Here is a 20243-nt window from a genome sequence, read left to right as displayed (position 1 = left end):
TATATTTTAGCATCTAAGTTGAATCAAATGGGAAATAGATCAAAGCGATTCATCTCATAATGGATCATGTTGAAAAGAATAAAAACACTATGTGAGCCTTCCGAGCGGGCCCTGATCTAGATGATGATTTAGACATGGTCTACATAGGCATTTAGAAAAAAAGATGATAATTCAGCAAATACAACGCAACAGCAGCAGAAGCTGAATCACCTTAGTAAGGATACAGATACGAATCAGCTGAGCCTGTCCGAACGAGGCACCCACGGCAAAGGGACACTTACCTCACCTCCGACGAAACGAGGTCGGCGAGCGACGACTGTCGTACATAATTCTACAACACTGAGGGCGCTCCTCCTAACTCACCTCCGCCCTCGCTTCCTCGGAGCCGACGCCGATGTCCTCGAAGTGGCCTCCGCCGCTTCCCTCGCCCTCTTGGCCGGAGGGGGAGGCGGAGCCGCCGCCCTCTTCGGCGGCCTTCCCACGCTCCTCTTCGCAGAACCGCCGCTCGTCTCCGCCGCCCTCTTCCTGGGACCGCCTCTACCGCCGGTCCCTCGACGGGGCCTCTGGTCCTTCCGGTCGTCGCCTTTTGCGTCCTTCTGCTCCATCCCCTTTGCATTGCCGCCTCCGGAGGATGAGGAAGTCTTCAGCATTTCCATCAGCTTCCCGTTGGAGCTTCGCTTCATCCGGTTCAAGAAGCTGGTCGCACTTTGCTTTTTCGCCGAAGAAGCTGGGGCAGTGGCAGTGCCAGTGCCCGCGCCACCACCGCCGCAGTTCTTCTTATCCGGTTTAACCGCCTCCTCGACAGTGGGCACATTCTCCAGAGATTTGGACTTCAGGGTCGGAGCGGGAGCAAGGTTGGGCTTCTTGGCGGCCGGACTTCCTCCCCCGTTGCCACCGCGAACCTTATTGGTCCGCAAGCCTCTCGTCGTCCCAGGGGGCCCGGTCTTTTCATTCGTAGTCTTTGTCTGAAGGCTCTTCTCCTCGTTGTCCAATTCCTTCCTCCCAGGATCGGCCTTCTCGTCCCTCTCTTCCTTGACTACTGCCACAGCTGGCTTGTTCGAGATGGAGCTTCGCTTGCGGCACACGATCGACGGCGTCGGGGACATTGGTTTCTCGAGGAGGGCAACGGCGAGATCAGGTTCCAGCTTGGGCTTCGAGGCGGTGGGTTCAGACTGAGGAGCAGACGGCGGGGGAGGCGGCAGCGTCGGTTCCTTCGGTCTACGGAAGACGGACGCCATCTCCTTGACCAATAGCCGGCGAAGACTGAAGGCAGCGACAGCCTCGGGGGAGCCTTTGGCGTAGAAGACGACGGCGTTGGTGCAGAGGAGCAGCATGTCCCGGGCGAACTCAACTGTCGCATACGAGCAACCCGATTCCACTCGATCCAGCTTGGCCCGCACCATCTCCAGGTCCACGTGGTGCCGTATGAGGCTCCGATATCTAACGCAATCCTGGAATTTACATCATGTAACCGATTACATTACTTCAAATATTATTTTGACACAAGCAATGAAGCAAATGCTTAGATAAAAAGGCACAGAGATACGTCTTATATTTATAATCATTTTCGGAGAGATTAGTCAAAATTCACAATTTACGGGATGTACGAGGACCGTTCATTCGGTACTCGAACGAATTATCTGGACATGTCAGTCTCGGCGTCAAAGGCCTTTAAGAGTAGTGCAAGATTTTTAATCATATCCTGCCGAGTAGGCAGGAGATGAAATGTTTACCCCATGCATATGATCTGTAAAGACGACCAATAAGTAAGTAGCGTGGATAAAAAGCCACACAACCATAATAGGACTAACTATATATTATCTTTTATATTTAAATTCTATTAATATTATAATTTTATATTTAAAAAATTTATATTAAAATTTTTATAATTTTAAAGATAAAATAAATATTCTCATTTATCACCGTCAATCACATTGATAAAAAAATATAATACATGATATCAATCGATACGAAAATAATAAACAAAAAAGATAATTTTAACATTCTTTTCGTTTCCAATGATTTTATTGATAAAAAATAATTTCAACATCCCAGGAAAGAGATATTAAAATTTACAATGTTTTTTTGTCAATATAGTTAACGACATTAAAACAAATAAAGTTATTTATTTTATTTTTAATATTATAGAAATCCCAATATATTTTTTTAGGTACATTAAACCACGATACAAATAGGATTCAAATATAAAGAATAATATATAATTAACCAACCATAATCTGATCTTATTTATGTTCCTAAATGAGATTGTAGATAACAAGCAAGTTAATTCATAGTCAAGTCAATCAACTCGATAATATTATATATAATCCTAATAATAATGATAATGAAATAAGCAAACATCATATTTGAAATTCATATATCGAGATCCGACACTACTGATTTTATTTATTTTACTCATATTAGCATCTTTCAATTGAATTGTTTTTGTTACTTATCAGGTAAAAAATTCGCCCAACCCGCTGTCTCATTTCACGGTTACAATGACCACAGAAAGAAAACTGTTCTGTTTTACATGTGTGCAATTTTAGACTTCAATCCAAGTACTGTCTTCATTCTACCCCCAAACTTCCAAGAGAAGTTGCGCATGTGAGAATAAGTATACCCTTTTTTCTCGCGATTAAATGGCCTACCCACGACAAACAAGATATTAGCTTTGGGAGCATCACCACCGTCGGATCGTATATTCGTGAATTCCTAAGCAAATGCACCTTTTCCACACCACATGCACCCAACAGCCAATCAGACGGCGTAAAAGCGAACGAACACGCATCTCCTCGCATGTGCGAGTACGGCCATATATAATCCGACGGTTCAGAATCCCAACCGCAATATCTCACGATATTCCTCAATTTCTCACCGCCTTTGAGTTCCGTCGCCCGTGCCAAACTTGAGTCCTTATATTAGCAGGTAGATGATGCATGTGTACATGTGCAATATTAAAACCTTATTCTTTAATATATCACGAGAAATTAAAATTGGAGAGAAGAGAAGAGAAACCTGACTCTCGAGCCGGCGCTCGAAGACGGACCCGTATTTGTCCGACCGGATAATCTGGAGCAAGGAAACTAACGGCAGCGATTCCGCGGCCGCCCGCTTGTTCAGAATCGACGCGTCCTCCGCCTCCGGCTCCTCCCCACCCCCGTCAGGCATCACCTTCTTCCGTCGCCTCCGCGAGAGGCTCGCCGAGCTTTGCACGTCGCTGCTCTCCTCCCCTTCCCCGCCGCCGCCCTTCGACTCGGCGATGGACTCGCCCGACTCGCCCATCGCATGCGACCGGGCAGCCGCTTCCGCCGCGGGGCTCCCCGTGCTGCCGTTGTAAGATCCCTCATCCATCTTCTCGTTTCCCCCAGTGGAAGGATCAGCGGCCTCCTTCTCTGTTTCCCAAAGGTCCTCGCCGGATTTCTGCTTCGGATCGGTCGAGTTGGACTGCTCGCACGAGGGACCAGAGGCACCGCCAGATGAGATCGGGTCTCCAGCAAGGCTTCCCGGCGTAGATTTCGGCGCTCCGCCTTCCTCCTTCGCGTCCCTATCCGGTTTTCCCTCGCCGGATTCCCCATCCCGGAGGCTTCGTTCGCGATCCTCTTGAAGCCTCTTGACTTTCAATTGCAAAGATCTAAATACATGTATTTCAAAAAGAACATCATTAAGTACATCCACGGGATAACGCTTACGGCCGTCTGATCCTTATCCCACAGCTCAGAGAAATAACAAGAGAGGGAGAAGAAAAAATAATACTGAAAGGACTAGGAGAGAAATCTGATGGTAGGATTACCCGATCGATAGATCACAACGCTCGAGCTCACGGCGGAGCTCGGCGACACGGAGCTTACGGAGCTCCTCGAGCCAGGGGACGTCTGCCGGCGGATCAGGATCGGCGTCGCTGCCGTCGTTGTCTCCGCCGGCGCCGAAGCGGCGCTGGAGGTCACGGAAGCGCTGGCGGCAGCCCTGGGGGGTGACGTGGTGGGAGGCGGTGGTGCGGGACTGGATCTCCATGGAGACGGAGTCCCAGCGCCGGGTGCCATGGCGGTTGACGGCGCAGGCGAGGAGCAGCTCCTCCCACGTCCCCCATACATCCCTTTCGTCCGGATCGCCGGACCTCGCCATCTCATCGTCCGCCGGGATCACTGCGCCGTTGCCACCGCAATGAATCCTAGTAGGCCTTTCGCTTCTTTCTCCCTCCCTCTGTTAGTTTTAGGTCCGTTTCGGGTCCCCTATGTCTCCTTGTTAGGCTTTCGTTCATCTACTGCTTCTTCCTGCCCGCGGTGGAGATAATGGAGATCGACGGACACGCATGTCACTTAAAGGGACCCTTCTTCCTTGTCCAAAAATGACAATATTACCCCCATCGATATGTTGAAATGCCGCGACCAACGACGTGGACCACAGATGGCACTGGTTCGTATGGCGAAGGGCTCGGGAGCTGGTTACCGTTCGATCTCTGGAGTCTTCTTGCCAACCGTCGATCGTGGATATCCTGGGACGATTACTGTTTCGGAGGATCGGATCGGCTGCGTTTGGTGGAACATGGTACGCCACGCCAGCTGAACCAACGCTCGTGATGCGTGCTTTTATAACTGCGTTCAGGACGATGCATTTCCGAGGGGAGAAGGGTCACATGAGCGGGATGCGGCTACTCCGTCTCGGATCATGGCGCATGACCGCAAGGGTGGCGGATTCCGAGCGCCGAAAGCTGACGACAGAATGTGCGGTACCCGCAATTTTCTTTACCCATATTCGTGTCATCCAATGATACAAAGTTGTGGTGAGCTTGGTGTGTGTGTGTGTATGCCGGACTGCACGTAGGATGTTGATGAAGCCAAAGCCGACCCGTGGTGCCAATATCCGTACGTACACCAGAAGAATCCGGAAGGCAACAATAGTGCCCCCCTTGCAAACTCAAGCAAGTGCCAACAAAAGTTCCTAGAGTATATATAGAAACGCATTTTTCATGAAATGGGTTGTCGATTCCTAACGCAACATGATTTAGACACATATTGTTCGTGAGTAGGTGTCGGTTCTTCCTTCATAAGCTGTCGATCTTGTGACAAACAGTCACTAAATATTATAACAGTCATTAAGCTGTTAGGGTTTATTTTTTTCAAGCAAAAATAATTTGTGTGATACACAGTAGGAAGTCACCGGCACCTTTCTATGGTAGGATTCAGCCCTAATTTTCTTATAGGAATGAATAAAAATAGAAATAAAAATAAAACTAGTGTCCTGCGAAGCCTCCATCATGCCAATAGTAGCAGTAACCCAAATGACAAATAATAGAGTCAAATAATATAATAATATTGATCAATGAAAAATGGGTTTATGTAAATAGTTGCATTAATTGGATATCAAAGGGGTTTCTAAATATATATAACTAAAAACATCCTACCATGTGCTATAAATTTGCATTACTAAACTAGAGAGAGAGAGAGAGAAAGAGAAACTTATAATTTTTATATGGATGTATCATTTTTACTTTAATACCATTATTTTTATAAGATCGATAAAAACATAAAATAAAATGAATGATATATCATTTTTATAATTTACATCCTATAAATTTATCATCCGATCATTTTAGCAACTACAAATTAGATAAAACTTAAGGATATATATTATAAAAAATATTCACTTAAATTTTACTTTAATGCTATTATTGTGTAAAATTTATTCAATAAAATATTGTAACAATAATTGAATAGCATAATCAAGTAATAGCAACAAACAAAAATAAACATCATGGTTTCATATAAAAATAAATAGTATTTCAGAAATTTTCTTTTATGCTCATGTATTTAATAGCCACATAAATATTCAAAAATAATGAATGAAATTTTTAGAAAACATAAGTAATTCAACTGTCACGTGGATAACAATTAAATAATGTCTATAACTTATTTTTCTCTTTAATTTTGTTAAAATTATTTATCAAATTTTTATGGCATGATTTTTGTTATTATTGATGAATTATGGTTGTTGATAGAATAATGCAAAATCTGAAGGGCAAAAAAATGTACGCAAAGGATATCAATTATAAGTAATTTAAGACGGGTAACATTGGAATATGCTCGATTAAAGATATTAAGTAAAAAATAATTGATTTTAGAAGGACAAATTTGTCTTTTACTGGGGTGGAAGCCCAAAACCCCAATCCTAGTTGCCACGGCAGCTGTTCAGTTGCAGTCCACGTCAACGCCAAGCTTCTCTGTGACCTTTTCGCCCCGCATGGCCAACCAGTGACCTCACTCCTGCATCAATGCTATTGTGCCGTCGTTGTGCGTCACCGCATAACCCCCTTCCCGGCGGCCACCTCCGCGTGTGCCGTCAATGTAGCAACGCCGTCCGTCGTCTCACAATCCTCGGTCGCCGCCAGAACCAGCGTACATCAATGCTAATCAACGACCGGAGTCCTACCGCTGCGACGCTCCTGTGACGCCTGAGCCACGGTCGATGGCAGCTGCCGCTGCACGCCAGCAGGGCCACCGACCACAGTAGGCCGTCGCACGCAGCAACGTTGCGGCCCAAGGCAACTGCTGCCCTCGGTAGGGCCGATAACCTTCTGCGACCGCAGCCCTCAGTAGGGCCATTGCATCCCCGTCGCTGTCCACAGCAGTGGCCACAGGACATGGTGCTGCCGCTGCCTACGACAGGTCTCGCAACCAAGGCAGGCCGCTGCCCTCCACAGTGTTATCGTTGAGGGCAAAGCTGCCAACAGAATCCAGTCGACTAAAATTGGGGAATACGTTTACCAACACCTAAACACAACGAGTCCTTCGGATTTCACTTCACTTGTACGTGCGAGATACTCCATCGCCCTCAAGTAAGTAGGCGACGAGCACAAAGGGATAGACAAAAAATCGGACATAATACACCACAAGTTAATTTATAAATAATATTAATTTATGATTAAAACAGTGATTCAAAAGATGAATAAATTAAATCATACAAATAGATCTAAATTTTTTTTAATGATTAAGATAATTATATTTAACCTATGACTCAAAAATAATTATAAAATTAAAAATATTGATGTCGAGGATTGAAATTTAATATATCAAAGATCTGAAATATATATATATATATATATATATATATATATATATATATATGTATATATATATATATATATATGTATATATATATATGTATATATATATATGTATGTATATATATATATATGTATATATATGTATGTATATATATATATATGTATATATATGTATGTATATATATATATATGTATATATATATATGTATATATATATATATATGTATATATATATATATATATACATATATATATATATACATATATACATATATATATATATATATATATACTTTTATTCTCAACAAACTTATGTCGAATCGAAATATCTCTAATGTAATTATCGTCTTTAGTCTCTATAAAGAACTAACTTCATTACATTGGGTTGTGCCTCAAAATCATTACGAAATACAAAAATATCCTTTCTATTTATAGGTGAGATGATAAAAGATATAGAAATGCATCTTAGATATTTCCTTCCAATCAAGATTTGGATGCACATAAATATTAGCATTTAAATTTTTATTAAAATTCAATCATTATATTTAATACATCTTATTAATTATGTTAGGACCCACTTGCCTCCTTCATATAATAATATTATTTGCTCTAGAGAAAAAGAGAACATTATTATTTTATATGGATTAATTTTCGTATTTATAGTTTTATCTAAATAATATCCTAATGGGATTTAGGTAGTTTTTGAAAAGTATTGAGTAACTGAGATAACTAAAATTAGGTTATGCCCTCTGATTTTTATTTTGCATAAATTAATTCTCATAAAATATTACCTAAAATAAAATTTCAAAATTTTATTGATGCTAAGTGTGTGTGTGTGTGTGTGTATATACAGACACACTGATTAAATATATATGATACTTTGATCATTAGAACAGTGGGGGATGTGTTTAATAAAGTTCTTATTACCATAATAAGCTCATACAGGAGGAATTTATTAGTGATAAAACCCATATGGTTATATTATTTTCTAGTAACATTTTATAATCAACTTGAAACATAAATTATAGATGCAATCCTTAAAACAAAAAGTTATAGATTAATCGAATTTTAATAATACTTGGTAAGCTCGGATCAGCAGAGTAAAAGTTTTATAAATAACAGTTTTATGTACGTCTCCCTCTATTATTCAAAAAAAAGTTCGACGATTACAATAGAAACATGTCCTATAGATTAAAAGCAAAATATTATAAGATAATTAATTAACCTTTTTTTTTTTTTTGCAAAGGAAAACTTAAATGTAACAAAAATCAAATTGTTGGTAACAAGAGAGATAAAAAGGTCAACTACAATAAGATCATTGATTTGAATTAACATATGTATATTTCATATGATATACGGATAATGTACATAACGATATACGATATCCGTATATATATTTTTGTTAACTAGCTTAGCTAATAATATTTTGTACCAATGATATCCGTATATCTTACTTATTACCCAACAATTGAAGATAGCAATTAGTTTTGTACATAACCTATGCCCCTAGAATTTTGATGGTCTAGTAGTGCAACCCAATTTGATGAACATATGCACATTTTGCAAAGACCATATGCAAGTTTGGATCAAGAAAAAGCTACCGACTACAAATTGCAAAAGATTAGTATCGATGACTCCTTCGTCCAAAAGGCAGTTCCCCGGCAGCAGGATCTCTTCTGCATATTCACCGAGAGATTCTCCCACGACCAAGCCATGGTTTCATTGTTAGCTTTCTTGATGGAGTTGAAGGTGCGTGCACTGGCCTTCCAATCTTCACGCACTGGCTCTTCGGAAGTGAACCACGTTCATGGGTGCCGTGCGCCCCTATCCGGCATAAGCTCTTCCCCCGGTGCAACAAAATCCAACATTAGCTGCAATTAACCAAACTAGTAATTAGCAATGTATGTTCCCAGTTTAGAGAAGTTCAATCAGATAAGCCAATGGTAAAACAGTTGCATTAAAAAAAAGAAAAGGTGACAAATTTGTCAAGCAAAACAAATAATTCATTCTATTTCACTTGCCAGGATGTGGAGCACAACAATAAGAACAAGACACTTTCACTGCCATAGAACTCAGGCCAATATTCACAAGATAATTCAACAACCACTGCATCTTCTCTCACTGTTCATAACCAAATATTACCAAGATTTGATCTCTCTTCCAACACTTGTATATCCAGCTCAATGCACTTTGTTTTCAAGAATCATCAATCCCCCCGAAACATAGATAATTATATCATATTTTATCCATGGTATACCGATTTTAAACTTTTCAATAATGCAATAATTTCTCATTTTTTCTGCTCTTATAGATCACACATTTAACCTAAACAAAAAATCAGCATCCGTACAAATTTGCAGTTCGTCTTCATTTTAGATTACCCTTATTTAGTAGCATAATATATTTTTATATTCTTCCTTTCCTTGCAGAAATTTTCCTCAAAATATCTTGTGCAAAAGAAAAAAAAATCAGTCATACAATTCCCATATTTGTGTTATGAAAGTTACAGTTTATACATCGTTATTAATCTTAACCTAAAACCATCTCCACGGCTCAAATTTAAAATTACTCTGTCGTACTCTCACCAAACAAGAAAATATTATCAGCAAAATATACATGCAATGACGTTTTATCTAAAAAATAACCCATATCAATCAGAAGCACAGAGAGAAAAGGATTCAGGGCTGACCCAGGTGCAATCCTATAACAATTATGAATTCAGATATATTTTCAATAGCTTGAAGCTCAACTAGAAAAGTATGGAAATATGAATGCATGAAATATAGAATAATAAAAACACTGGAAAACATATTGTCCTGTATAACAACAAACATTTGCAGCAGAAAAATCATTTTGAAAATACAAATATGCATGGATACTAAACCAGTTTACACATGACATCTACAATCAAACATGCAGACATGATATAATGCAAACTTACCTTCCAATCCTTAAAATCAAATCTAAATACAAAATGGTGGTAAGCTACATCTCTTGAGCTTCCTGGTTTACCAACAGGAGAATTTCTCGGTGCTACATAAAAAGAAAAAAACAAACACTTGTATTAAAACATAAACAAACCTTGAATGGAGAAGATGGAAAATGAAGGTACCATATTAGCCAACTTACAAACAAGATGTTGGCCTTCATCACCTACAGCAATTTCGGCTCTTCCGCCTTTGACAAGAAATGACAGAGCAAAAATATTCTCTACAGTTTGTGCAAATGATGTTCTGTTCAAAATCAGGCTCTCAAATCTTACACATCTCATCTTTCTCAATATGTTGAACATAGTTGACATGTTCTTATCAATATCATTTTTTCCATCAGTATCAGTCTGAGAAAGCTGTACAAACACACGAACAGGACTTAGTGAGCAAACATCAAGTTATAAATAGTTGGTATTCAATACCATAGATTCCATGACTTCTGAAACATAGGATAAAAGTAATTTTTATTTTATTTTCTCCATCTAGAGGATATACAAGTCTTTCAGCACATCAACAGATTCAAATCGACACTGCTGGATGTTCAGGCCAATAGCTAAGGCAATGAGATGGTTGAATCTATGTGATTATGTTTTGGCATATAACAAGGCGCAAACTAAGACTATTGACATGATTAATACTGCTAAAGAAATAGTGTCCACAGTCAAGTTTACCACCAAGAACATGTGCCCAAGGTAGGTCAATACTTCCTCTATTTTCGGCAAAACATAGCTGGCCATTAAGCTGGCTTAGTTTGGTGACAAGTGCCAGATAGATAAATTAAAGCTGCCATACTGCACAGAAAATGTGTACTGATGTGCAATGAAATGCTGATTTTCTGAATTTTTGTCTTATTTTGTGTACTGATGTGCAATGAACTGCTGATTTTCTGAATTTTTGTCTGAATTTTTTAGCACAGACAAATAAGTCATCGGAGACAATTGCAAAGAGTAACAAAATCAATAGCAAAGAGAGTAACACCTAAATTTACAACATTTATTTTAGTGACATCTTCAACCACATGATGTTGAAATCAATCTATGCTAAACTTCTTCTAAATTGTAAATCGGTTCAATTGTAACCATAATTTTGCAAAAAGCCAATTAATAGGAAAATCCCAAAAATATGATAAATTAACAAAAAGAAAATAATCTAATAACTCATGAAACATAGTATATGACAACTAACCTCCTCGGGACAAGTTACTTCAGTTGGCTTTTTCCGTTTTCTGTTAACTGCAGCTTTTCGTTGCTTTAAAGTGATATCCATGGGACCAATCCTACCAACATGAAGCACAACACAAGCAAATTCAGAAACCACGCATTTTTGTTACCTGTTCTACTTCCAAACCCATTTCAACAGTAACAAATTAGTGTGAAACAAAGAACAGTAGTACTAGCAATGGTGGACATTGCAAAAGTTGGAAAGATTCTTTACATTGTGTGGAATTCAGGAACCTTCCTGAACACATGAGAGACAGCAAGACCAACATCATTCCAACAAATCATATTGTAAGAATTGTTAATGTTTGGATCTCTCTCTTTTTGTCCAGAGTTCCTCAACAAACCATTTACAAACTCCGAAGGGCTTATGACATCATTGCTATGTGACTTCACCATCACTAACAGTGAATTGGTAATATCCAACAAAGCTTCTGCATCAGTTACTTGTTCTCTGGGTCTTTGAACTGCCACAATAACAGAACCACTAAATTGAAGAATTTGATATTAAAGGTAATCATATTCCAAAAAGGAGGTGAGGAAATTGAGAAAGGATCATGGAAACAAACTAATAATTTATTCTCAAGTCATAACAAATATTAGCAACAAAATCCAAAAAAAAAGGCACTTTGCTTTATGCTTAAAGACAAAAGGTATAAACTTATTAATCAACTATAAATCTCTGTTACAATACCCTTAAGTAAATGGATTGAAAACAACCATACTGTTTCCAAATAAGTATCATAACAGAAACAATGGGATGACAGATTAAAATACAGGAAAAGATTTAGATGGGATGTCAATGTGCATCCAAATGAATACTATGTGGATGGAGGCTGCACGTCCAATGGTTTATATGAATCCCAACAACAAAGAAGGAAACTACACCAAAAGAAAAAAAAAAATTCTTCAGAGAACTAGGACACTACACTGAAAGGTCAGAAGAAGTTTGCACATACACTAACAAGACATCACTCCGACGTACAAAGTGATTTAACTATAACTAACTTGGCTAATGCTTTTCCCAGTTAGACAATAAGGTGAATGAACTACATAGAAGAGCGAACTTCCCTGATAACTAAGGCAGACACTAATGTTTATGTAATTAGACATTCTCAAATCTCTTAACAGGATGTGGAAGTGATGTATCAGCACCAACTAGTTGCCAGATTTGTACCATGCAAGCACATACATGGCATTGACATGACAATTTACAAAAGGACCATATGGTACTGATGCAATATCTGAAATTTATACAGCAAAGACACAGAATCTTGAGTAGTGTGTGGAATAAACACTGCACCCAACCAGTGCCTCCATATCACCAATTAATTTTTATATATGTCCGATTGGATTTGAGTCAGCTAACATTTTAGGCATTTCTTTAGTGAAGTAAATTTACAGTGTGTTACACTTTGGAACCATAACTGAACATTCTATATTTTGACAATTTATCAAACAGAAGCATTAGTAAGGCTTTGACATTTTAAATGTAATATGCAACTTAATACTAGCACACCCATTATTGCATTATTTTTTATGATTAACCTAATTGCCATACAAGAATATTTCATAGAGTAAAAGCAGTGTGGTTAAGTAGAAACGTGCATCAAAGTTTTGTATGATAATTGTGTGCTCCTTGGATTAGAAGAGAAACTGATGACATATAGCTGAGACAAGAATATCGAGAAGGATGTGCAAGGTTATTAGAAAAGATAACATAATAAATAGTTTTATCAATAATCAATTGGGAGCAACAGAGAAAGAGGATAAAATAAGTGGTACCAATTAAAATTATGTGAACAATTTCAAATAAGACCTTTGGATGTCATGAGGTACAATTAGGGTGATGCCATAAGTCACCATGTAAAAATTCATTATAACTTGCATAGAAAAAAATATTTTCCACAAGAAAGTTACCACTTTTAGACTATACATGTATTACCAACCTGCTAGTCGATGTTGCTCAATTATTTTGCTTTAAGCCCAGAATAGACATGCTGGTGGTACCCAACAATACATATATAATAGTACATATGGCACTCTGGTCTTCAGTCATGAAATTTTCAGGAAATAAAAGAAGACACTTGGTCACAAACATGCATGTAAACCTACACCAAAGTTTACATGACATAAACTCTAGGCAATGCAAAATATTAGAAGCACAACAAGGTAGGAACAGTAGCTCAGTAATATCCAAACTAACCTTCAAAATTTCATTGATGCATTATAGTTGCAGCCCAATCAGAAAAGAAACCAACTATTACATTTGCACTACAATAGTATTAGAATACTTGTTTTGATGCTCAACCTGATAACCTCAATAAACATGAAAAAAAAAAAATACCTAAATTATCAGAAGAAAGAAACAACATACTTGCCACAGCTATCCGTCCTTGGCATTACTTTCCATTAGGTGGATAGACCTATGCATTTTCACAGAGTACAACGTCTATCTATCCATGTACAGTAGATTTCCACAAATAAATATCCAAAGAGGTACGAATGAGGAAGAAATAAACAAATTCAATTTTACGGATAGAAAGCTAAGTCCAAGATTAATGAACTTAAGCTACCGATCAAACTATCTATCCCCTGAAGCAAGCGTTTTGAAGAGTCGAATAGCTAAGCAATGTGGGAGACTTTTCAGTGCACAGACATCCAAATACTCAAACCATTGTTAAAAGATACCATAAGCTAAGAGACTGCCCTGAGATAACTTAATTTGAAGAATCATTCACCAAGTTCATGCAGATTCTCCACGTGGGTGAAAATCGACGTGAACTTATCCGAATCCGCGCAGCCAGGATGATCCTTATCGTCTACAAACAGAGAAAGATTAAACACACAGCAGACGGAAATGGAAAGCACGAAGGTCAAAAAGAGTCTCAAATCCTCACCACTGATGAGATTTTTGACGGCCAGATAGCTAGACCGGAGGGACCGTCGTACCGCACCGCCGTGCGTCCCAGAGGGCTCGCCGCTGCTCTCCGCCGCCGTCCCTGGCTCGGTCTTCACCACCGCTCTCGCCATGGAAGAGGATCCTGCTAACCCTGGAATCATCCGTTTCGAGCGAAGGACATAGAAGTTCGACGAGCGATCGGAGGTGGGTGTGGAGGCGACCACAGCGGAACTCCTCCGGTCGAGAAGCCCTAAACGAAGCTCTAATCTGGGAACTGGTAGAAAAGGGAGGGAGGACAGAGAAGGGAGAAGAAGGCGAAGCGTCGAGATGTTTGTATCGGGGAGAGGAAGAGGCGACGGTAAGAAGGTTTAGCGTATTGGCTAGAGATGATGCAGGGAAAGGGCGAGAAAAGAGAGACGGTTTTGAACAGAGGCGCGCTGCTCTCTCTCTCTCTCTCTCTCACAACCGCGGAGAACGATCTCAGTCCGTTGGATGGATATAAGGATCTGCAAACCGTAATGATGGGAAGGCACTGACGTAAGTGACAAGAAAAAAAAAAAAAAAAAAAGCAAAATGTTGGAAGGGGAGAATCGAAAAACTAAAAGAATATACGTAAAGATTACCAAATATACTAAAAAGTATATTAGAAAGTCAACTCAATATTTAAAATGGTTTATCTCCTCCTGCTTATATATATAAACAAATTATTATTTTTATTATATATGATAAATTATAAGTTTTTTAAGTTATCCAAAATGAAGCACAGTTATTCTTATAGGCATCTCACGTAAACTAAAAAAGTTTTTTCTTCGCTCCTCTTTAGAAATATTAAACATCAGAGTAATCAAAGTCTTTTGACTTTCTTTCTTATTAAAACCTTCAGATTCAAAATATATTTATAGAAATAAATTTAAATTTATTAAACTTTTAATTTAACTAAGATTTTTTAATTAATTTAATTATGACTAGAACTCTTAAAAATGTTTACCAACCTAGGTATTTTTTAAAATTTTCATGTCTGATGTAGAAATTAAATTGTTGGTTGAAGCATTCATCATAATTAGATAAACTGAATCAGTTCATGGTCCAACATATGTTTTCGATAAGCTCATCAATGCTGATATGAAAGTGTCTAATTTCCTATAATCGATTCACGTAAATATTAATGATCCTATGGTATTCTCTACGGTCTAAAATACTTGAATTATAGTTTTTAATCTAGATATCTCAAATGTAATAGCCCATAAGCCAAATGAGTTACAAGCTTATTTTTCAAACCTATATAAGGCCCAACTTAATTGAAGAGCCCAAATTAATTAATAAAGAGTTAAGAGGCATGCCTTTATAAGTTAAAAAAGCTCAAACTCTTAACTTTCCAACTAGAGGGTAGATTCAAAAAGAGAGTTAATTCAACTCTTCATGATTAAGGAATGCATTAAAAGGCTTAGTTATCAATTGTAAAGCAATAAATTTCAATGTATGGAGAGTTATTTCATGCATTAGTATTTTTTTTAATGTTCTAGAGTTAAAAATAGTCTTAGAATATTATTGTATTTGCATAAACCCTTTGAGTTCTCTTAACTGGCATCTCTTTAGTTTATTAAAAAGTGGTGGGTTTTGTCTCTATATCTCTTGGATATTTTTTTGAGTGGTGAGTTATTTATTTTCAGTTTTATATCATTGTTTAGTATCTTTAGGGTGATGAATTTTCTGTATCCTTTTGTGATTTTAAACTCAGTGATAAGTTATTTATCGATTTTATGAAAGTATTATCTTGAGTTATTTCTTTTTAATCCAAAAGATTTATTACAGCAAATACAACTATCAGCTTTTCAAATTCTATTTCTTATTATCTCGGTATCAAATGCATCCTATATAGCTAGAACCAAATTAATAGCGTTACTTGATTTCAGAGAGAGAGAGAGAGCTCCATTTCACTATCTTTTCACTAGCGGAAGACTTTTCCTTCATTTTCTGTAACATAAACGGTTATCGTAATTACCTACCATCCATACACGTGCAATTTGTTTTCAATCTTTTGATATCTTTATTGCACTTCTTTCTACATAGTATAACTCTTGGTGCAATTTTTCTTTTATCACGACCATGTAACCTCGAATAACTTTTAAAACTCTACCTTCAACATTATAGTCATAATCTTGATAATATAAAAAAACTTAAAAGAAATCAGATTCTTTTGTATCATTCGAACATAAGTTATATATTCCAAAGTATATATTACTACCTCAATCGTTTTGATCTTCACTTTTGTTAGGACCGAAATCGGCACTAAGAGAGGGGGGAGGGGGTGAATTAGTGCTTTCGTAAAATCACATAGATTTGAAAATTTCATTCGATGAAATTATATCGAAAAGATGTTTAACTTAAAAACGTATAAAGGCATAGTAAGAGTAAGAAATCAATTTATAATGTAAACAAAAAGCGTAAAGTAAATGCAAACAAGATTTAGAGTGGTTCGGTCATCGTGACCTACGTCCACTCCCGATTTCTCTTCACTTAAGGCCATCGATTTTCACTACCGATCTTCTTTCAATAGGTGAAGATTAACTATCCTTACAACTCTATCATTTTCACAAGCTTAAGAGAGAACCTTTATACCTCTCTTTTATACCTCACTCATCATTTAGAAAATTTCTAACTCTAAGAGGAAGAGACTCTAAATCCTAAGAGAGTTTTCAATTTTTTTCTCAAGTATTTTTTCTCCCCTTTCTACTCAATTTCATGCTCTACCAAGTAGAAATAACTGAGGTATTTATAGACCCCAAATAATTTCAAAAATAGATCCAAAAAAGGTCTCATCTCGGGTTTCTTAGATCCTGGTGGTACTATTGATTATGCTGGGTGGTACCACCGCCTACAGTACTACCATTGGACGATACCACTACCGAGTATATCAGTACCATCACTTGATATAGCTTGGGAGATTATATCTGGGCGATATCACCACACTAACACTAGGCGGTACCACTGCTTGATACACTAACACTAGGCGGTACCATCGCTTGATAATATAGAAAAGTGTGCACTTGACTTTTTCAGCTCATAAGTGGTTCTACCTAACCTTGGGTCACTGAATGACCCTTCTACTTAGCCCAAAACAATCCGCCCAATTGGCTCCTAATTAAGTTGGTATTGTTTTACTCCAAAATCGATTCAATTAGATCTAAATTAACTTGATTTAGACATACGATTACAAGCATGAATCATATATGGTCCGACATGTCATGGGTTCATCCGATGCTTCATCTAATCCTTCGGTGCATCATCCTATCCTTCGGTGTATTGCCTAATCGGTATGTTGACTCCCACAACTTTCGATCTCCTTAGCACAATATCCAATCCTTTGGCCCGATACCAAAACTCATGGCACGAAGTCTTTCCGGCATGTCAACTATTCCTCCAGCCTAACATCCAATCTTCTGACATGTTCCACTCAGACTCAATGCTTGATTCTTCCTGCTTTAATCGAATTGTCTTTCCTTGATTGAGGTTAGTTCTGTGTCACTCAAACACAGATTAGATCTTAATTTCATCAATTGATTTCATCATCAAAATCTAAGATTTAATAATCTTTCTCTTTTTTATGATAACATCAAATTGATAATGGAGTTTAAACTAAACTCCCCCTATCAATATGCCATATTGAAATAAGGTATCATTTCAGAAAATGATAACCGTTGACTTTCACATCATTGCATACATCATAAAATCATTAGTATTGCATGCATCATTCCGAATCATAAATATTTTAAATCATCATGGTATCAAAATATCAAAGTACATTACATACTACCATGCATGATTCAAATCATCATACATTCTCCCCTTTTATTATCAACAAAAATGAGAAAAATGCAACTAGCATATTTTTGAAACATGCAAGTTCTACTTCACTATAGAACATGCAAGCTTAGCAAGTTTTAGAGATGTGCAAACTTTGCTTCTCTTTTGAGATATACAAAATAACAAATTTTGCTTCTTGTTGAAGTTTGCAAACTAGCAATTCTTGTTTCCTTTTGTAATGTGCAAATTTACAAGTCTTGCTTCTTGAGATGGGCAAGATAGTACTTTTACTGAAGATTACAGGTTAGTAATTTTTTCTTCCTTTTGCAATATGCAAGCTAGCAATCTTTGCTTATCTTTCAAGATGAGCAATCTAGCAAGTTTTGCTTTTCTTGAGATGTGAAAGCTAGCAATTCTTTCTTCCCCTTTGTCATTGTCAAAAAGAGGAGAATAATACAATGGTGCAATTTATTTTTCTTTACATTAATTTTCAAATCATCACATTAAGGATAATAAGAAAAATTAATTTGGTGATGAGATATATACTTCATGAATACAAGAAGTTAATAAGACAACTTTCATGTTGTGAATCAAATATCAAAAAATCAAGAAAAAAATTATGATTCATTTGGATAAATAAAACAGTGAAAAGAAGAATCATAGTAGAACAAATAATGAAATATCTCAATTCAAGCATAAGAAATCTCAAATTGTCAAGATCATGATTTTAAAAAAATCTCAAGTTATAATTTCAAGAATTCAAGATTATGATATAGATAAAACTTCTTTTTAGTAAAGAAACATAGGAGATTAAATAAGATATCTTGATAAAAAAATCTCAAGTATCAAATGAGAGGTTTAGATAACACTCATTTAAATTTAAATAATCAAAACATTAAAATCACTTTCATAGATTCATAAAAAAAAAATAAATAGATTCATTAACCTATTTTTGAAAGATTCCATAAACTTTTAGAGAAAGAGATATTTTTAAGAATAATACATTCCCCTTTTTAAATTTTAATTTAAGCGATTGATTTCATATAAGCATGTCCTTGTTTTCTATGCCAAATCCATGCATCATTGATTAAAACAAAAAAAAATTATTACAAAAAATTATCATGATCAATAAGCCATAAATCATAAAAATCATTAATTTTAAAATATAAACTCATTAAGCATAATTTCATTAAACATAAAGCATATTCAATCAAAATTATTTTGTTTTAGCTAGTGAGCTTTGTGAAATATGTTGGATCTCCAGTCATATGCCTTGAGCATCCACTATCAAGATATCATTTTTGCTCCTAGCTTTCGATTGTAGATATTTCTACAAAAAAAAGTGGGTTTACTATAGGTATCCATTTGACTTTAGGTCCCCCATGTTTAGATTTATATTTTTGGTATAAGGTCATTTAGGAACCCAAACTAATTTGTATGGATCATATTTTTTGAATGAATATTTATATTTAAAATGATCATTTCTATCATAAAAATTATCAAGTTTATTTTTATTTCTAGATCATTGTTTTAAAAATTTTTTAAGCTTTATTGTTGAGAGTTCAAAATCATCATCACTTGAACTTTCGCTCGAGTAGTCTTCTTTTGTTCTAAGTGTCAAATCCTTTATGTTCTTTGGAATGTTGTTCTCATGTTCGTCATATGTAATACATATTATTTCATAGGTCAATAAAGACCCGATAAGTTCTTCAAGCAGAAAATTGTTTAGGTCCTTTGCTTCTTGTATTGTCGTTATTTTAGGATCTCAACTTTTTGGAAGGAATCTTAGTATTTTATTAACAAGTTCAAAATTAGAAGAACTTTTACCAAGTGCTTTTAAACCATTGACGATATCCATAAAATGGGTGTACATGCCTCCAATGATCTCGCTTGGTTTCATATGAAACAACTCATAGTTATGAAATAAAAGATTAATTTTTAACTCTTTAACCCTACTTGTGCCTTCGTGTGTGACTTCGAGTGTGTGCTAAATCATAGGTACAATTTTGCATATAGAAATCCAATTAAATTCATTTTTATTAAGAGCGCAAAATAAAGTGTTCATCGCTTTAGCATTCAAAGAGAAAGTCTTCTTCTCCAAATCATTCTATTCATTCATTAGTTTGGAAGATTTTTAAAATCGCTTTCAATAATGTTTCATAAATTAAAATTCATAGAAAATAAAAAAAATTGTTAGGATCGAGTCGGCGTTAAGGAGGGGGGGTGTAAATTAGTGTAGTGATAAAAATCATGTCGAGTTGAAAATC

At 36.8% G+C, this 20243-nt stretch overlaps 2 protein-coding genes across 2 annotated transcripts; both read right to left on the bottom strand.

Moving 5' to 3' along the window:
* Window positions 1-69: 69 nt before the first annotated feature.
* LOC135649511 (uncharacterized) lies at window positions 70-4302 on the bottom strand. The gene is made up of 3 exons (XM_065167971.1): window positions 3794-4302; window positions 3019-3634; window positions 70-1451 (listed from the first exon to the last, which is right to left on the bottom strand). The coding sequence occupies exons 1-3, from the start codon at window positions 4123-4125 to the stop codon at window positions 360-362; spliced, it is 2040 nt and encodes a 679-aa protein (XP_065024043.1). The 5' UTR covers window positions 4126-4302; the 3' UTR covers window positions 70-359.
* Window positions 4303-8738: 4436 nt separating this feature from the next.
* Window positions 8739-14524, bottom strand: LOC135648800 (non-structural maintenance of chromosomes element 4 homolog A-like). The gene is made up of 7 exons (XM_065166758.1): window positions 14171-14524; window positions 14012-14092; window positions 11488-11737; window positions 11239-11329; window positions 10193-10409; window positions 10005-10096; window positions 8739-8934 (listed from the first exon to the last, which is right to left on the bottom strand). The coding sequence occupies exons 1-7, from the start codon at window positions 14331-14333 to the stop codon at window positions 8869-8871; spliced, it is 960 nt and encodes a 319-aa protein (XP_065022830.1). The 5' UTR covers window positions 14334-14524; the 3' UTR covers window positions 8739-8868.
* Between the last annotated feature and the right edge of the window lie 5719 nt (window positions 14525-20243).

This window comes from Musa acuminata, chromosome BXJ3-9 (assembly GCF_036884655.1).
Source record: "Musa acuminata AAA Group cultivar baxijiao chromosome BXJ3-9, Cavendish_Baxijiao_AAA, whole genome shotgun sequence".
Classification (NCBI taxonomy): Eukaryota; Viridiplantae; Streptophyta; class Magnoliopsida; order Zingiberales; family Musaceae; genus Musa; species Musa acuminata.
The sequence above is the reverse complement of the archived record's forward strand: the minus strand, read 5'-3'. Positions and strand labels throughout refer to the sequence as shown.